The sequence below is a fragment of the Phocoena sinus genome, chromosome 2, assembly GCF_008692025.1.
Source record: "Phocoena sinus isolate mPhoSin1 chromosome 2, mPhoSin1.pri, whole genome shotgun sequence".
Classification (NCBI taxonomy): domain Eukaryota; kingdom Metazoa; phylum Chordata; class Mammalia; order Artiodactyla; family Phocoenidae; genus Phocoena; species Phocoena sinus.
The window spans coordinates 19,969,802-19,989,578 of NC_045764.1; the positions used below are offsets into that span (position 1 = coordinate 19,969,802).

General features: G+C 37.9%; 1 protein-coding gene across 2 annotated transcripts in view; it reads right to left on the reverse strand.

Moving 5' to 3' along the window:
* CDC123 (cell division cycle 123) overlaps positions 1-19,777 on the reverse strand; it is a 57,459-nt gene that overhangs the window by 20,649 nt on the left and 17,033 nt on the right. Inside the window, exons 6-9 of one of the 2 annotated variants that reach the window (XM_032624499.1) lie at positions 16,869-16,975; positions 5,105-5,153; positions 1,836-1,911; positions 288-410 (exon numbers count right to left, since the gene is read on the reverse strand). In XM_032624499.1, the coding sequence (XP_032480390.1) occupies positions 288-410; positions 1,836-1,911; positions 5,105-5,153; positions 16,869-16,975 (355 nt within the window). The remainder of the gene's footprint in view (positions 1-287; positions 411-1,835; positions 1,912-5,104; positions 5,154-16,868; positions 16,976-19,777) is intronic. The other variant, XM_032624500.1, reaches the window with a different exon arrangement.

The following is a 19,777-nucleotide window of genomic DNA, read 5'->3' on the forward strand; positions in this document are numbered from 1 at the left end:
ACTAGCTAATTTAGTCCTAATAACAGAAGCATGTGGTTCTCTGTATAGACCCTTTGGAATGTATAATAAAATACCTCAAATGACAGGAGAGAGAACCATCTCAGTATTAAACAGGGACTCTGGTTAAATAACGTAAAATTAACATGCAAACCCATCAGCCATACTATCATATAATAAAATGCTTAAAATACAGTATTTTGAATCCAGTTTTAAAATATGTACCACCGTGAAATGAGGTTCGGTAACATTATGCATTTCATTTCACTGGGCCAATAAAAAATACTCACAGTCTTCATCTAAGAATTTATACTGTATGTGTTTCTTGAAAAAGTCTTGTATGCATCTGCAAATCTCTTCCTTTTGTTTAGAAATATGATCATAATATTGTGTGTAGTCCCTTTGAGAAATACCTGACAAGAAAATATTTTATATTTCATTATTACACAATATTCTTTTCAAAAACACCAATATGTGATTTAAACCTCTTTTTGAGGAAACCATTAAAGTAGATCGAATGAATATGGCATCATACGTTAGTCAGCATTTTATATAGATATAAAGCTTATCAGTTGTAAAGGTTCAAATGGCTAGGTGAACCCTACAATTCCATATTGCCATGCATTCTTACTTTAGAAACAGTAGTTATTTTTATTTAGTACAATGGGAAGAATTCAAAGTCATAAAAATGTTTCTTATGTAAAAAATTAAAGAAGCAATTTTAAACCTACCCACATAGTCAACTGCTGCTTCTTTGATTTTTCCAATGAACTGTCTAAAAATTCGCATTCTTTTCCACTTTCTTTGGGAAAATGTAAAATACCCCTCACCATACGTCTTCCATAATCATGCTGTACTTCACGGTCTATTTTCCTTGTTCATACATGCTATCCTGCCTTCACAAGCCTGATGTTTCAAGCCATGGAAAAGTAAACATTCCTTTCTTCAGAGTGACTTGCTGACATTATTCCAAAAACACTAAAGGGAGTATTGTAAGAACTCCTTTAATCTGCTCTAGAGCTAAGAAAAAGTTCTCTGCTCTGAAAGAAGGGCTTCCAACCAATTTCTTAATCACATGCCAACATGACTCCCTTCTTTAACTGTACTTAATACTGCAGTGTGTCTTTCAGAGATATATAACAATATTATACAATAAATTCAAACAACCCCAGTGTATTTCAGGTAAGTTAAATGTCAACATCACATTCAATAAATAAATAGTGTTGATCTGATTCTGTTCAAATCACACTTTTCTTGGTTGAAAATCAATTCTACCTCATGGAAAATGTGCTTAGACAAAATAAGAGCAAATTATCTACAATATTTAGCTTGAATAAATCATAGCAGACAAAATAATAACCTCAGAGGAAAGAAAATGGGTGGCTTTTAAAGCAATGTACTTCTTTGCATATTTTCTCTTGCTAGAATAATAAACAGTGCTTCAATAATAGAAATAAATGTTCAAAAACTGGGCTTTTTACGCTGCTTAAAATAAGCAGTGTATTGCTAGTAATACCTAGGAAAGCCCCAGAGAGAAAGCAGGTAGTATTACACATATCCTGAGAACAGTACAGGCCACCACTTTCATCTCTGGAATCCAGATTGACGTGATTCATCAACAAGACTATTTTCTGTGGAAACAGAATCTGGCCTCAGGACCCTTGTCGATACAGCATTCCAGAGAGTCTGTGCCAATTGGTTAGAAGTAGCATCTGAGATAAAAACTGATTGTTACCCTTGTCTTAATTACTAAGTAATTTATTTCCATCAAAAGCTTGTCTTCTTTTAACAATTACTTTCAAAGGTTTAAAAAAACAAAAAAAACACAAAAACCTCACCAATAAGCTTATTTTCCTTGACAAAACATCGGAACTCAGCACCAGGAATTAATTCACACCATTTTCGAAGAACAAGCTGTAGACGAAGGAAAAAAGGAACACAACTATGTAGCAAGAGAATATTTACTAGTCTAATAAACAATTTTATGTTGAGACTGTATCTTAACAATTGCCATTATCAAGTGTTTTGGTTTTTTTTAAAAAAAAAGGCATCATAAAACATTCCTGACATGATATGTAGGGAACAGAGCTATGATCTATTAGTCTAACAGAACAAGGGAAATTGTATTAAAACTCTTTATGACAAAATGTGCCTTTGTCATTTATTTACCATTTTGGGAGTTCTGAAATAACATACAACTCAAAGGATGATATAGTCACATCTTATCATCATTGGGCCATAAGTTTCCCTATAATTCATATGTTCTTCACTCCTTTAAGAACATCAAAAAGTAAAATAATTTCCAAGTTATCTACCTTAAGCATCATTCTGTAATACTCTGATAAAATTATTACGGCTTATCACAAAGACTCACCAAAACCCTTTCATGATTTTCCCATTATTTTAAAGTAATACAATTCTACCAATGGCCCAATTCATAAATGGGTTTATTACTATAACATTATTTCATATGTGCAAATTCTCATACTGTTGTAATTTATAAATAGTACAGTTGACAAATGTATGCTTCTGAGTCTGGTTTTAAAATGTTCTTTGGAAAAAACTAGTCTTGTCCTTTTGAAGTATTAATTGTAATCAATGGCAAGAGCCCCCAGCCTCCCGAATCCTGGCATACACCTCTTTGCCCCTCAAGACCTAGGAGATAGGACTTGAATTACTCTAGGCCCCATTCCAGGAATCCCCCCAGTGGGCCCTGTACCTTCCCATGCCACCCAGTTTCTTGTACATAACATTCGAGAGTAAGCCCATACCCCATGTTGTACTAGGATAATCTGACACAAGTCTCTCTTCTAAGGGTGAGCAGCTGGGTCTTATTCATCTTTGCGTTCCCAGCACAGGTATGTAATGCCTAGCAGGTGCCTAGGAAATGTTTGTCAAGTGAAACATGGAATGGTAAATATTTAAGATAAGCAGCCACTAAAAAACATGATATAAAAAAAATTTAATGAACTGTGAAAATGCTCATACTATGTCATAAGTGAAAAGTGGCACATAAAGCATCTTATGGAGAGTGTGTATATGCGCACAGGTGTGCACACGCACACACACACACAAACACACACACACACAAATATCTCAAGAAAGGGAAGTTAAAGGTCAAAATGCTAATAATACTGAGGATATCTGGGTGGTAGGCTCCTCATATTTTCTTGTATTTTTAATAGTAGGTTGAGGGGCTTCCCTGGTGGCACAGTGGTTGAGAGTCCGCCTGCCAATGCAGGGGACACGGGTTCGTGCCCCGGTCCGGGAGGATCCCACATGCCGCGGAGCGGCTGGGCCCGTGAGCCATGGCCGGTGAGCCTGCGCGTCCGGAGCCTGTGCTCCTCAAAGGGAGAGGCCACAACTGTGAGAGGCCCGCGTACCACAAAAAAAAAAAAAAAAAAAAAAAAAAAAAAAATAGTAGGTTGCTTTCCTTAAAAAAAAAACTGTCGTGTTAAAATATGTCTTAGAAATTTGAAGTGCGCTGATTCCAATTTTCACTATTGTGAGCTCTTGGTCAAGCTCTGTATGCGCCACCTTTTTAAAAAGAACCTAATTATTAAATGAAGAATCCCACACTAAAAAATTACACTGTTGTTACCTATTAAAAGTTGATACTGGCAAATATATTTTCTGACAGCTACAGTAATTTTTATGTAAGCAACAAATGAATACGCAATTATTGCAAACTGACATTAAGTTTTCGGAAAATTTGCATTATCTATTGAAATAACGTTTTGGACAGGTAATACAAACACTGTACTTGATTTTTTAAAAAAGGTAAAAGGTGAGTCTTCCCCCCGAACAGTGTCTCTGTCCTCCTCCTCACAGGTAACCAGTGCTGACAATTTTTCATACATCTTTCCAGAAGTATTCTATGAATACATGAGCACATAGTAGGTATCTTTTTAAATACACACAGACGCAAGCACATGATACCTAGGATTTTGCTTGCCACTTCTTTCATTTTAATTACTTTCACTTTCCTGGGCTTTTAAAACTGGGTTTTAAACCCTATGCACTAACATGATGATGGCATATTCCCCAAAAAGCAATAAAAGAGCAAACTGCTGGTGAAATCAATCTCGGGGACAGATGATGACATTACAACAAAGATTACGTCGCAGGGCAAGGCTAGGAAAACAATCTTTTTCATTTTTGTGTTTCTAGCACAAAGTAATAAGATATAGCAGGTGCTTGATAGATGTTTGTTCAGTGAAACAATAGATATGAATGTATTACATACACACGATTAATGTTATAAAAAATGTTTAATGACCTGGGAAAATGCTAATATATTACATACCCCTCACAAACGGTATGTAAAAATCTCAATTACAAGTGCTAAAAGATGTAGGAATTGTTTGGTGGCTTGGTGAAGAGTCAATTACCTGTTCACCGAAGATATGCCACTATATACACTCAACACACTCAGAATTACTTAGTACAGTAAGTCAGTGGACAACTTTTGAAAGCATGTGTATATACAAGTGACTGGAAGCAAACAGATGACGAAGAAATTAAACTAACAACATCCAAGAACACTGCCCACTTCAGGTGTGTGTGTGTGTGTGTGTGTGTGTGTGTGTGTGTGTGCGCGCGCGCGCATTGTGTATACCTTCAAACCAGGAAAACGTGGGTTTGCTATTGGGGGACGGGGGAGGGAGTTGCTGTGTTTCAACTCTTATTACTATTTCTAATAAAGTTTTCCACTGTCCTTTTGTTCTTACTTCTATATGTAATCTGTAAAGTGAGAGAACCATAGAAAAAATTTTAAAAAATGGTAAAATGGTGGTGACTACTTTTCCTTGTAAATCAGGTTAAAAAGCTTAAACAGGTTAAGCTGGATGGTATGAAGGTGTTTGCTTCATTTCAAAATATGTATAATATTCCACAGTATGTACATACTGTGTATATACTGTATGTGTATGTACATAATACATGCATTTTATGTGTATATTTCATAAATTTAAAAATTCAATGGCTCTAGGTTCCCAGAGAAATTAGTCCAAAAATTTGATTCATTTCACTTAAGAATAGAAATTCTCAATATATCTTCATCTAGAATTATCAATTTTATTCAAGATTTATAAAAAAAGATTCTTACCTCATATTCCATACACGGATCTGGGGAATCATCAGTACAATGAATAAATCTTTGAGGGAAAGAAAGGCAATTGAATCTTTATTTTATGGTTGTCAGTTTATGCATACACATTACTTATATTTACTTATATTTAAAGTGGGAGTAAGGTTTTACTAAAAGCATCCAGAAACAGGAGACTAATTCAAATTCAATGAACATTTATTAAGCACCATTCAGTGTCAGGCGTTAGCCTAGGTACCCTGAAATGTTATTTGTTATTTCATTTGTCCTCAAAACAACCATGTGAGCTACTATAATCTCCATCTTTCTGTTAAAAAAAAAAAAAGGGCTAAAACTAAGGAAAGAGCACATTTAGTGACCAAGCCAGGAGTATAACGCAAACCCACTCTAGATTCCAAATGAGGGTGAGATGGCACTGTTGTTTTATAATTCTCACTGTGCTCTTCATGGCTGAACCAGAAGTCTAGTGCTCTGCTGACATTAACTCTGCCACCTAAAGCCACAAAAAGTTCATCTAATCCTTCTCCCACATCCCATTTAAAAATAGCTGACAGAAGAATTATTCATTCCTCCATTAAATATATTCCTTCCTCCTCTAAAAATCCCCAGTTTCATGGACAATTTTTCACATCCTTTATTAAACACCCACCTATGCCAAGGGCTGGCGAGGCACTGGAACACCAAAATGACTAAGAGTCCCTTGTCCTTTAGTCTGGTGAGGAAAGCCTAACAAGTACCCAAAGAATTTCAAAACACTGAAAATAAAAATACTGTGACGGCACAAAGGAAACACTGATTAGCTCTTCATGTTTGGGGGGAGGGGCTTCATCTGACATGAAGAGAAGGGTCTGCGTTTGAGGCAAAGGGAGAGAAGTGAGAACTACGCACAGGACTGTCAGTACTGATGGGTGTGGAGGGAAGAACTGCCAAAACATGTGGCTGGAGAGAAATTTTGGACAAGAAGGACTATCCAGATCATGAAGGGTCTTGCTTGCCTACGCAGAGAGGTTGTGGTTTATTATACAGACAATGGGGGGCTAAAAACGTTTCTAAACATGTGAGGGAGATCATTGCACTTAGGCTTTAGAAATATCACAGGTGCCAACGGTGCTGGAGAGCCTGGGGGAATGGGTGGCAGGTTGGGAGGCTGAGAGCCCAGTTGGAAGGCTCATTGCAACAGCCCCAGGGAGAGATGAGGGGCCAACTAATGCGAAGGCAGAGGAGAGGGAGAGGAGAAGCTCTATACAAAGATATTTAGGAGACGAAGTCAGGGCTACTTGGTGCCTGATTGAAAGCACAGGATGAGGGAGAAAGAGGCCAGATGACTGGGGTGGCTGCTTGATGACTCGCTGGATAATGAGGCAAATACCATTCACTAAGAAGGAAGAGCAGGTGATGTGGATGAGGAAAACATGGGAGCTAACTACGTTTGGGTGGGTAGTGTTGGAGAAGTCCTGGGAGAACCACAGAGAATGTCTAGTAAGCAACTGGAACAAGGAAACTCAAGAGTGGGTGGAGGTGAAAATAATTATCTGAAGTAATCGTCCTACTGGTATAAGAGCTAAGGTCAAGGATGGAGACGGAAGTGATCAGTCAGCTCATTCAGATAGAAACCTAGGGAATACCAACAATTCAAGAAGCAAAACAGGTGGTCAAGAGACATTTTCATGAAAAAAATACACAAGCAAAACAAAAAACAGTTTTAAAGACGTCTTAAGCAATTTACAAGTAGAATTAAATTTGAAAAGCTTTTTAATTTCCCCGAATGTTTGATTAGGTTGGAATTCTCTGCAATCATTTATGATTCATACTACAAACAATAACAACACAAATAAGGTGGTTGGCTAAAATCCTCAGAAAATAAGAACTTTTATTGCCACTAACAGTCGGGCACTGAATGACAAAGAAAGATACACACAGGGAGCTTTGTTAAAAGGCAAGGGGCTTTCTCCGTATTAGTGAACAGGCACCAAGTGAAGCATGTACATCTGCTATCTCATTTCATCCTTGCAATAATCCCTGAGAAAGCGCTATTATTATTATCCACATTCATCACACAAGGAAACCAAGGCTCCGAAAGGTGAGAAATGAAGTCAGTGGTGGGAGGGCACTAAACCACGTGTGGAACTGCTCCTCTCAGAGGTGGAGGTTCTAGAGCTGTTTGTTATTGCTCTCAGATTTCAGAGAAACCACAAATACCAAATGGATCCAGAGAAATACATATGTCCTGGATCATCTACTTTAATAGCTCTACATAATATATTCTTCATTATTCTATCTTTTTTCAGTTTTTAAAAAATTAATTTATTTTTGACTGCGTTGGGTCTTCGTTGATGCACACGGGCTTTTCTCTAGTTGCGGCAAGAAGGGGCTACTCTTTGCTGCATTGCGCGGGCTTCTCATTGCGGTGGCTTCTCTTGTTGCGGAACATGGGCTCTAGGTGTGCAGGCTTCAGTAGTTGTGGCATGTGAGCTCAGTAGTTGTGGCTTGCGGGCTCTAGAGCGCAGGCTCAGTAGTTGTAGCGCATGGGCTTAGTTGCTCCGCGGCATGTGGGATCTTCCTGGACCAGGGCTCAAACCCATGTCCCCTGCATTGGCTGGCGGATTCTTAACCACTGCGCCACCAGGGAAGTCCTATTCTTCTTTATTGTAAAAGAGCCCCTCACCTTTTTTTTTCCGGTTTAACAGCCTAAATATTTTAATTAGCAAAAAACACTAATTCATTTATGAATTCTATTATAAAAATTCATTTTATCCTTAAAACATTTTCCCTCAACTCCTTTCTAAATTCTAAATGAAAAGATGAAAAGTGTGACAAAAATCCAGACAGTGTTATGAGGAATAAAAAATTGTGTGGTAAAAGAATTTTTCACAAGCGAGAAAAGCGTTCACAATACAGTATACTTTTAAATAATAAAAAAGGTCACAAAACTACACAGTACAACCTCATATTTTAAAACATACATGAGGAAACATAATACAATGTTAACTATTGGAATGTTCACAATGATTCTTTCCCAGCAGTGATTGTTCATTTCTTCTGCTGCTTTTCTGTAGTATTTCTAACATTGTTTATCACATTAAATATATATTACTTTAACTTTTAATTTTGAGGAATTAAAAAACACATAAAAGTACAAAATGGGGACTTCCCTGGTGGCGCAGTGGTTAAGAATCCACCTGCCAATGCAGGGGACATGGGTTTGAGCCCTGGTCCAGGAAGATCCCACATGCCGCGGAGCAACTAAGCCAATGCGCCACAACTACTGAGCCTGTGCTCTAGAGCCCGCGAGCCACAACTACTGAAGCCCGCACGCCTAGAGCCCGTGCTCTGCAACAAGAGAAGCCACCCCAATGAGAAGCCCACGCACCGCAACAAAGAGTAGCCCCCGCTCGCCGCAACTCGCCCACATGCAGCAACAAAGACTCAACGCAGCCAAAAAAAAAAAGGACAAAGTGTACATATAGCGCTTTTATAATAAGAAACCAAGTTTACTTTAAAAGTTAATATTTTATATTTTGCAGTGTATACAAAATATCAAATTATGTTGTATACCTGAAACTAATATATACTGTTAGGCCAATTATACAATTTTTTTAAAAGTTAGGAAAAAAAAAAAAAAAGTTAGGACTTCCCTGGTGGTGGAGTGATTCAGAATCCACCTGTCAAGGCAGGGGGACACAGGTTCGAGCCCTGGTCCGGGAAGATCCTACATGCCATGGAACAACTAAGCCCGTGCGTCACAACTACTGAGCCTGTGCTCTAGAGCCCGCGAGCCACAACTACTGAAGCCCACACGCCTAGAGCCCGTGCTCCGCAACAAGAGAAGCCACCCCAATGAGAAGCCCGCGCACCGCAACGAAGAGTAGCCCCCGCTCACCACAACGAGAGAAAGCCCGCAACGAAGACCCAACACAGCCAAAAATAAATTAAAAAAAAAAAAGTTAATATTTTAGCTTTCAATTAACCAGTAATTCTTATCATGATAAAACTGAACTGCCTATCGTTTTTTTTTTAATTTAAATGTATCTAAAATATACAAGGGAGGGCTTCCCTGGTGGCGCAGTGGTTAAGAATCTGCCTGCCAATGCAGGGGACTCGGGTTCGAGCTCTGGTCCGGGAAGATCCCACATGCTGCGGAGCAACTAAGTCCGTGTGCCACAACTACTGAGCTACTGAGCCTGTGCTCTAGAGCCTGCATGCCACAACTACTGAGCCCCTTGCCACAACTACTGAAGCCTGCACACCTAGAGCCCATGCTCCGCAAGAAGAGAAGCCACCGCAATGAGAAGCCTGAACGCTGTAACAAAGAGTAGCCCCAGCTCACCATAAGCAGAGAAAAGCCCGTGCCCAGCAACGAAGACCCAATGCAGCCAAAAACAAAATAAAATAAATTAAATTAAAAAAAAAAATATATATATATACAAGGGAGACGGGAGGAGAGAAATGACAAAGGAATTCGAATAAACAAACACTTCCAAAACACACGTCTTCATTATCTAAATTTTTTAATGCTTCTATATTCCTACAAATATTGATTTCAACCCTTGGTTAATCCTCATTTGCTACTTTAAAACAGGTATACATTTTAATACACATTTGCATTCTACCATCCCATAACATTATTTTTTAAGTGGTGATAGGTTTAACATGTAATGTTAAAAACCTTGACTAGTTTCAGAAGGTAGACGTGAGAACATATGTGCTACATGAGATTACTGTTCAAGGCTTTTTCTTATTAAGTTGATTAATCAGATGGTCAAGTACAGTCTCTGAAAGGAGAGGAAAGTGCAGAGCCACCTAATTAAGACTGAATGTGAAGGTCAACAACATTTTTAGGAGCTCAGCTGAAATACCGCAAAAAACACTGTATGAATATTTAAATTCCATTTATATTCTGGAGGAAGTAGATTTAAAAAGCAAAAATGTGTTAAGATATTTAGAGTATTAACAACACTTGAATGCTTACAAATCCTTATATAAATTACGGTTCAAAAATTCCAGGTTACATCAAGAAAGGAAAAAGAAAGAAATCCTTAAATCAAGGCTTCTTACTACACTGAAAATACTAGTAGAAACAATACTAGCGGAAAATATGAGTATCCTAACAGAAATGATAAAATATCTTCAGTCATATCAAATATAAAAATGTTTGTATTATTCCCTTAACTGACTGAACCAAGAACACAGATGATCCAAACACTTGCATCTGTAATGGAGAAAAAAAGCTGATTCTCTCATTTCCAAAAATAACAGTTTCTTAATTGCTAAAAGAAAGCAGGACCTCAGAGAGGTAACAGCAAGTTAAGATCAAGGAAAGCAATTTACAGAGAAAGAATACTGAATTGCTAAGTCTACTTTAGCTTTTGTTTCTATGAACACGTACGTAATTTAAAAGTCATGGTAAGAACTAGTATAAATTCTCAAATCCCAACTCAGCATATAATATAAAATTATAATACGTTATAATTTATGAGCAAAAGCAAGGAATATGTCATAATACCTAACACTTCCCCTGTGTTAACAAACACATTTAAATAACACTTGAAAAATTTGCCTGAATTATGAAATAATATGGAATCATTCGCGATCACCTTGGAATTTGGGCAACTGTTAAGAGAATTCCTCAAGTTATAACCCAAAATTAGTCTAGGTCCAGATTGGTAAGTGTCCCATACAGATGAGAAACAATACAGGCATCTGCATTGTTCTATATCCATCTCCACCCTCCAGGACCCAGGCCCTTCCCAGCAGAGGTAGGACTAGATGAAACAATATTCCTGTTTAGAAACCTGCTGATAGTTTTACTGCTGTTTCTTTCTACAAAATTTGCCTTTGCTCTCTGCTTGTTTTTTTTTTTTTACATCTTTATTGGAGTATAACTGTTTTAAAATGCTGTGTTAGTTTCTGTTTTATAACAAAGTCAATCAGTTATACATATACATATGTTCCCATATCTCCTACCTGTTTCTGTTTTATAACAAAGTCAATCAGTTATACATATACATACGTTCCCATATCTCCTCCCTCTTGTGTCTCCCTCCCTCTCACCCTCCCTATCCCACCCATCCAGGTGGTCACAAAGCACCGAGAAAGCCCACGTACAGCAAAGAAGACTCAATGCAACCAAAAATAAGAAAAACAAAACTTCAAAATAAACACAGGTATTATTGGGACTTCGTTGGTGGTCCACTGGGTAAGACTCTGCACTTGGGGAACTAAGATCCCACATGCCAAGTGGTACGGAAAAAAACAAAAACAAAAAAGACAAAACCCACAAGTGTTATTAAATAATTAATGTCATATAATCTACGTGAATTACAAAATAAAAGTATTCTCGGGTTCAATCACGGTAAAGACCGAAAAAAGCAAAAAAACAAATAACCAAAGGTCTACTCTGTTGAAAGCTACTATGAAATTATGCCAGTACATTTTTTTTCTTTTTTTTTTTTTTTTTTTGCGGTACGCGGGCCTCTCACTGCTGTGGCCTCTCCCGTTGCAGAGCACAGGCTCCGGACGCGCAGGCTCAGCGGCCATGGCTCACGGGCCCAGCCGCTCCGCGACATGTGGGATCCTCCCGGACCAGAGCACGAACCCATGTCCCCTGCATTGGCAGGCGGACTCTCAACCACTGTGCCACCAGGGAAGCTTCGCCAGTACATTTTTAATATATTTTGCAGTGAACCAGTTAACAGGAATTTTGGAGACCAATATGTTAGATACAAAGTTTTAGAAAGAAGAAGAAAAGAAAGAAAGGGGAAAAAAAGATCCTAGCCTAAAACTGTAAGAACTGTGCTGAACTGCCACTGACGACTGACAGGAATGTAATCTTTCTTGTCTTTCTTTTACTTCTACCCAAGCTACTTTCCAAGTCATTCCCTCAACTTAAACTTCAGGTTGCATGTCCTACCAGCCAAATGGTCTTACTATAAATAGGCACATTCATGATGCCCTAAACATGTCTTAAGATGGACATACTCTTTTCTGTGAACTTCTTAACTGTGATCAACACATAGCTTTTATCATGATGTTCCAACTATTTCACACGTTGAAAGAGAACAAAGGCGATACGTTCAATGGTAAGGATGCCCACGTGTGGAACTAGGGGAATGCAGACAATGAGAAAACTATGGATGTAGTATATGCTTTGTTACAAGGAAAGAAGGATACGTGTATCTGATGAGCTGTGCTACATTAAGAAATACACTGAACTAGAAAGAGCTCCATGGAAGTAGAATCCAAGAGACTGCTCTAGTGGAGAACACTGAAGTTAAAGATGAATCCTATTTGTTACGGGTGAGGTGTTAGATTCTGGCATTGGAGGAACAGACTTACGGTGCTACCAACTTAAATTGTGTGAGTTCTCTAGTGCGGGCCAGTCAACGTGGCAGGAATGGGGGAAAGAGAAATCACAGTATTAGTAAACTCGGAGAGTAATAACTACGTGAACTGACTCTAGACAACTTAGGTACCGCCTAAATACACTAAGATCACAATTCGATCATTCCTATCAGAAAAAACATCATCATTAAAGCTTTATAAGGTGGCAGTACACAAAATCACAATGCTTTAAAGTGGCAGACTCTTTACTGCCTAGCTATTTACTAGGGCACATCCTCATTCGTAAGCTTTCCTAAAACGTTGGAAGGTTACGGTATTATACCTCATGGAAAACAACTCTTAAGTATATAAGGAAAAAAATGATGTCAAGGGCAGAAATAAAAAAGAAAAACATGGCCCCCAGGGAATATTTAGCATCAAAGTTCTGGTGCTGAAGATTTTACTGCTCATTAGGATCTAAAATGAGAGTTCAGGTACACAGATTCCATTTTTTACATCTCACTGGTGGTGGAAAAGGAAAGATAAAAAATGATACTGAATTAAGGGTGATTGGGTGAGTTCATTAGAATTTTCATAGAATTCTTCGAAAAGAGAGAAAATATGCTCTCTAAAATTATAACAATCTAACAAGACATTGTAAATCAGCTACACTTCAATAAAAAATACAATAAAATTATAACAATCTAAAGTGAAAAACTGTCACCTAAATAAATGGGCCTTAAAAATCACAAGGAATAGGTTCTGTTACGTCCAACTTAGGTAGAACATTTTACTTCTGAAACTGTTTGCTGCTGAATTTTAGGATTAATAGCCAGTTTTGTGATAATCTTAAGAACAAAACGTATAAAAATTGTGCTGATCATAACTGTGCTTGAATTACTAAGACAAGTAAACTTTCCTGATATCTAGTAACTCTAACTTCCTTAGTCATGAGCCTCTCAGAGAAACAATGGATTAATTCTCTCTCAGCCCTTTCTTCTAAATGCCAATTGAACACCAGATATTTTTCTTCTGGCCTTGGCCTACTGAAGTGACACCTAATCAGTAACATAACCAGTGAAAGCAGCCTTCTGACTCAACAAGTCTAATTACACAGAAAGTTCATCTGGGCAAATAATTCACTCAGCAAGTATAATGCAGACAGATTATGCTAATGGTGTCAATATTTCAACCTCCACTTTTTAAAGCTTCTTGGGTACAATAACCACTTGACAAACAGAAAGAATAAGAGTACTTACTAGTCCATGTCAAATTACAACTGTGGCAGACAGTACTGGTGGTCTACCCTCTAGCTATTCCCAACCTTTATCCTTGCCAACAAAATTCTGTGACTGTTCGGAGGAGGACAGGTGGACCTGTGGAATCCCAGGGATGCACATGTACATCTAAGTGCACAGCCCTCGAGGAGTGGGCCTGCACCCGCAGCATCAGGGTCACCTGGGAACAGGTTAGAAATTATATTCTTGAGCCCCACTCCCAGCCTAGTGAATCAGAAACTCTGGGGGTGGGGACCAGCAAGCCGTGTTTTACCAAATTCGCCAGGTGACTCTAATCCGAGCTAAAGTTGGAGAGCCTCCGCTCTAAACCAATCATGGCGTCTCTGTTCCCTCTGCCAACTACTGGATGAGGCTGAGTAACTGTGTGACCGTGAGCCTATCAGGAAGTCTCCTGGGAAGCTTCCAGAATACTTTACTTGCTCACAGAGAAGAATGAGAGAAATTAGATGCAACCCCTCATATTTCTGACTAAGATATAGTCATCTTCATGCCATACCTGCAAAATACCAGCCACCTTGTAACCATTAGGTGATAAACCCAAATACCAAGCCAGTAAGCCAAGGATGACAGAGAGAAAGACTGAAAGAACCTGGTCCCTGGTGACCCTGATGAGCTGTGACTTAACCATTATAGATGGAAATAGCCCATCTCCAGACTCCTTGCTAAATAATGTATTTTTAAAAACACTGTGTGTGAACTCTTTTTGGTTGGCCCTCTGTTAACCTGTAATCCTAACTATAACATCTTTGTTTCTCTTGTTGAAGCAAGCTCCCAAAGAGTATAACATAATTTTCATAATATTACATAATTTTATGTACATAATTATATACTATAATATTTTATCTTTTATCACATTCTATAATATTTTACTTTGAAGCATTTAGAAAAGAAGGAATTTATAACTTTATTAAGTGAAAATACAGAGAACATTTAGAATGATGTTACTGAAATTATATTCTGGTTTTGGTTCTATTAACTAGTTGATGGAAACAAATTACTGAGCAGATTCAGGCCTCAATTTTCTAACTGACTGAAGAGTCAAATTAAATCACTGATAAGATCCTGTCCAATTTAAAGTATTGTATTCTTAATCTTTAAGGGGTCCAGAAAGGCCTCTGTGACAAAAGTTCATCTTTCATTAAAGACCCAATCAATAGGGATTTTTCTGGAGTAACAAGACTTATCGTTACGCAACTGACTACAGACAAAGATTTCCAGAAAAGGTGACTGTGAGTACCACCGGTCTGAAAGGCTGCGAGCTCAGGGCTTGGTGTTTATCCTGCCAACTCCCATTTACATGAGGAGAAAGATGGTATTCTGTGGATAAACACTCCTAATCCAAGGCCTCAAATGTACTTGCTGATTTAACTTCTTCCCCATGCAAAAGTCAAAAAGTACAAAACGCAAAATGACTGACTGGTATTTCTACCCTTCACTGGAATCGGGGCTAAATTCATGTAAGACAAAAAAGGAGAGGTGGGCTAAGAGGAGCCAGCAGGCTGCTAGGGTGCAAAGATGATTTAAAAGCTATCAACCACAGAGAATTAGAAGTGATTTATAATTTTTGGAGAGGAAATGTCCTCATATACTCACTGCAACTAACATCAAAGGTGCATAAAAATCCATATCAAATGAATTAACAGGTACAGAGTATTTTAATGTAATATATTCCAAGGCCTCTTTACAAAAGCATTCAATATCAAAAAGCTCTACAATGGCAAAAAAAAAAGAGAGGGCCACGACTTCCTCTAATCAGAGGGTGTCTCCCGGAACGAAAATGCTGCTGCATTGTTACTAAAGCAAACACCTCATAACACCTGTGCCGACACGACCATAAAAGGCTGACACCTAAATGTCAGAACAACATAAAGCTTTTTCTGTAAGTGAACCAGAAAAACCAATACAGGTAAAGTCCTTTTATAATAAACTAGTGATACAATCACACTCATTTATTATTACTTAACTTCGTTTTCTTAATTTAATACTAAAACCATATGCCCAAGCTGCAGAACCAGATGCAAAAGAGATGATGCACAACTGACTTGTAGGGAATGTATTTTCTTTATGCCAGGCTCCTCTTCGAAAAAGGATTTGAGGCTGAAAGGGGATGAATGAGCAGGGCAAACTGAACTGGATGGATGGGGAAGAAGTGGCATGCATACATGATGTAGGTATGTATTCACCCGCGTACCTGCTTAGTTTCTGGATTTTTTTGATATGCTTTATTTTAGAGATCAGATAAAAGGTTAGTTTAATTGAGATTTCGGATTTAAAATGGGGTAGGATAAGACATCTAGAAGAATAACTGCTGTTTGATGACAGAACAAAAGAAGCATAAAGAGATCGCCTACAGTGCAGCAGTGCAGGTGGCTGTCTGCCTGCGATGAAGGATTAGTTACAGAGTAACTAGCAGAGGGAAGAAAACAGCAAGTCCACGTCTAGGAATATATCCTAAGGAAAAAAAATCAGGAAAGCACGCAAAGATTTAGCTCAAGGATATTCACTGCAGGACTAAGAAGAAGAGAAAAGAGACAAATAAGAAGAGAGAACTAATGAAATAAATGATGCTATAGCTGTCCAGTGGAATACTCTGAAGCAAGTTTAAAATAATGATGTGTTTAATATTTAATGACACATAAAGATGTTTGATATATACTGATTAAGTGCAAAAGCAGCCTCATAAGCAATATGAACTATATGATCCCATTTTTGTTTTAAAAAACTGGAATACAGTTAGAGACAGGTGTATCTATATTATACCTATGCACAGACAGAATCCTGAAGTATATAAAACCAACTGTGGCGAGATCATGAATGCTTTTACATTTCCTGTTTTTGTTTAGCTATAGTGCCCACTTTTATTTTTCTATGATAAGCATATATTAGCTTTATAATAAGAAAAAAATTACCACTATATTTACTGGGCAGATACACAGAAAGCCCTTGATATTTAGGGATATTCATTATACAGCATTAGCTGTCAATGGAAAAGAAAGGTTTGCTTTAATAGGTCATTTGAGAAAATGAAACAGCCTTGGTATGTGGATCTGTTGTTTACGATAGTACTAGAACTAATGGAATTTCACCTGTAGAAAAACTCACAAGTACTGAAACTACTGACATAAGAGAACAAAAGACATACTTACGGTTGGGTGAAGTCACGAGTGATGAAATCAGAACTCTTGAACAGTAGGAAGATGTCGCTGAGCGTTTTACATTTCAGAGAACTATTCATTGCTATCCAGTATGCGTCCTAAATAATAGAGCACATGCTACTTAGTATATATTCCAAGTTAGTTGCTATGAATGAAGTTCAAGCCTATAGCCAAAATCAACAATGCATATAACCTGAAGGGGATGAAGAAAAAAGTCAGGTAAGAAATTTTAGCTATACTGTCAAATGTCAAGTTACAGTTCTAAACAAGTAACAGCATCACCACTGCATGTCGGATACTCAGTTTTGAACCAAAATGTTCAGGTTCTCACCTTTCAGCTCAGGCCCAAGCACTGCCCTATGTCTTCCTCACTGATGATGAAGGAAGGGGATAAAGAGATATCAGAAATGCTGACACTTCAGCTATAAGATTCAGGCATAAAAAAACAGCCTGACCAGCGACTAAGAAAATAGAGAACCTTCCTTTCTTCCTGTTTCTGGGGAGAGATGGCTGGAACCCTGAAGTTGGATGACTCCAACAGTTAAGACCCATGTCTATCAAATCTGGGAGGGAGGAGGTGACATACTCTGAACCATCACAATTTTAAATGGTGAAAGCCTCAAATATATGCACCAAAAAAAGTAAGAAGAGCAGACACAGGAGGCACAAACCTCAGCGAAATATGCCTAAAAATGATAGAATAATTAAGTAGTTTAAAAAACGTACTTCTCCCATAGACAGATCAGACACAGGACAGTAATTGAGAAAACTAATGATTGCAAAAAATATGTCCAGTTATCCACACTGTATGAAAGAAAGCACTGGAACACAGTCGGCACTCACTAAATAAAAAATAAATGAAGGAATAACTTAAAATCACAAATAATCTATGCATTTTAACTAGAAAGCCTCACGCCAGATCAGTAGTCAAGCACAACTCAAATTACTGCTCATAGATAAACTAAAAATGAGTTTCAATAACTTCTTTATAATAACTTCTTTAAAATTTCTCCAAATGAAAAAGGATGATGAACTTCTGGTTAAAGATGGTATACTGAACACACAAATTTAACTCCACTAAAACAACAGTATATACATAGAAAACCATGCAACTGAATAAACAAGACGGTTATTAACTCCAGGGAAAACAAAATGTTGAATAAGAAAACACAAGCAATGTACGGTATGTATCAGGTATGTACGTAGTATTTGCATAAACATAATACGAGAAACACTGAATACTTGTCTAATCAAAGTATGCCATTCTGATGATGAGGACAGTGGAACACAAAGCAGTGGGGACAGGCCTTCCCTGGTGGCTCAGTGGTTAAGAATCCGCCTGCCAATGCAGGGGACACAGGTTCAAGCCCTGGTCCAGGAAGATCCCACATGCCGTGAAGCAACTAAGCTCATGCGCCACAACTACTGAGCCTGCGCTCTAGAGCCCGCGAGCCACAGCTACTGAGCCTGTGCACCTAGAGCCTGTGCTCCACAACGAGAAGCCACTGAAATAAGAAGCCCATGCACCACGACGGAGAGTAGCCCCCGCTCAATGCAACTAGAGAAAGCCCGAGCAGCAACAAAGACCCAATGCAACCAAAAATAAATAAATAGATAAGGTAGATAGATAGATAGATAAATAAATAAATAAAGTAGTGGGGACAGGAGATGAAACACAGCTGAACTTTTCTGTTCTAAAGCAGGAAGTCAGTAATAAACATCTAAGACAGAAGAACAGAGAAGTAGAGGAAAAGAACAGAAGAAGGTACTAAAATATTTGAAAACAGCTGCCTCTGAGCAGTGGGAAATAGTGAAGCAAAACGGTGTCAGAACTGGCTGATTTCTGTAGGAAGCTTCCAGATCTTCTGAAAATTTAAACTATTTTGTATATGTAATACAATGGAATATTACTCAGCCATAAAAAGGAATGAAATAGGGTCATTTGTAGAGACGTGGATGGACCTAGAGTGTGTCATACAGAGTGAAGTCAGTCAGAAAGAGAAAAACAAATATCATATATTAACGCATATATGTGGAATTTAGAAAAATGGTATAGGTGACCTAATCTGCAAAGCAGAAATAGAGACACAGATGTAGAGAAAGGGGGAAACAGGTGGGGTGGGATGAACTGGGAGATTGGGATTGACACATAGACACTATTGATACTATGTATAAAATAGACAACTGATGGGAACATACTGTAGAGCACAGGGAACTCTACCTAATGCACTGTGGTGATCTGAATGGGAGGGGAATCCAAAAGGGAGGGGATATATGTATTTGTATAGCTGATTCATTTTGCTGTGCAGTAGAAGCTAACACAACATTGTAAAGCAACTATACTCCAATAAAAATTAATTTAAAAAAACTATGTTTATGTGTCACTAATTTTAATAAGTAAAAACAAAAATTAGATTAAGTACAATTTATCATTCATGTTAGAATAAGAAAAGATAAGCACATGAGATGATTTTTTGAAAATGCAGATAAGTCTTGATTCCTTAAATGAGCCTTGCTGACATAAAACTGTTTTCTACTGTAGTAGAAAAAATAACGAATTTTCCTTCAGACCTTAACTTAAAAAAAAATCTTGTCAATGAAATGCTGAAATGATAAAACACAATTTAAGAAAACATCAGGTGATCTGTCAAACCGCTGTTTCTAGATCCTACGACATTTTAATTTTTATTACCTTTCAATAGAGAAAAATCTCTCTGTCAAACTGAACAGGTGAAGTTTTGAAAAGGGTGGAGAAAGGCTTTTCTCAGATTTCTAGCGCAATCAGCAACACAAGAGGTTGAAACTGTCAATTGGCAAAATATACAGCATTTCACAGACCCAGGGAAGTGCACTGCAAAATCAGGAAAATAAAATAACAGGGGGAAAATAAAAATAAATTC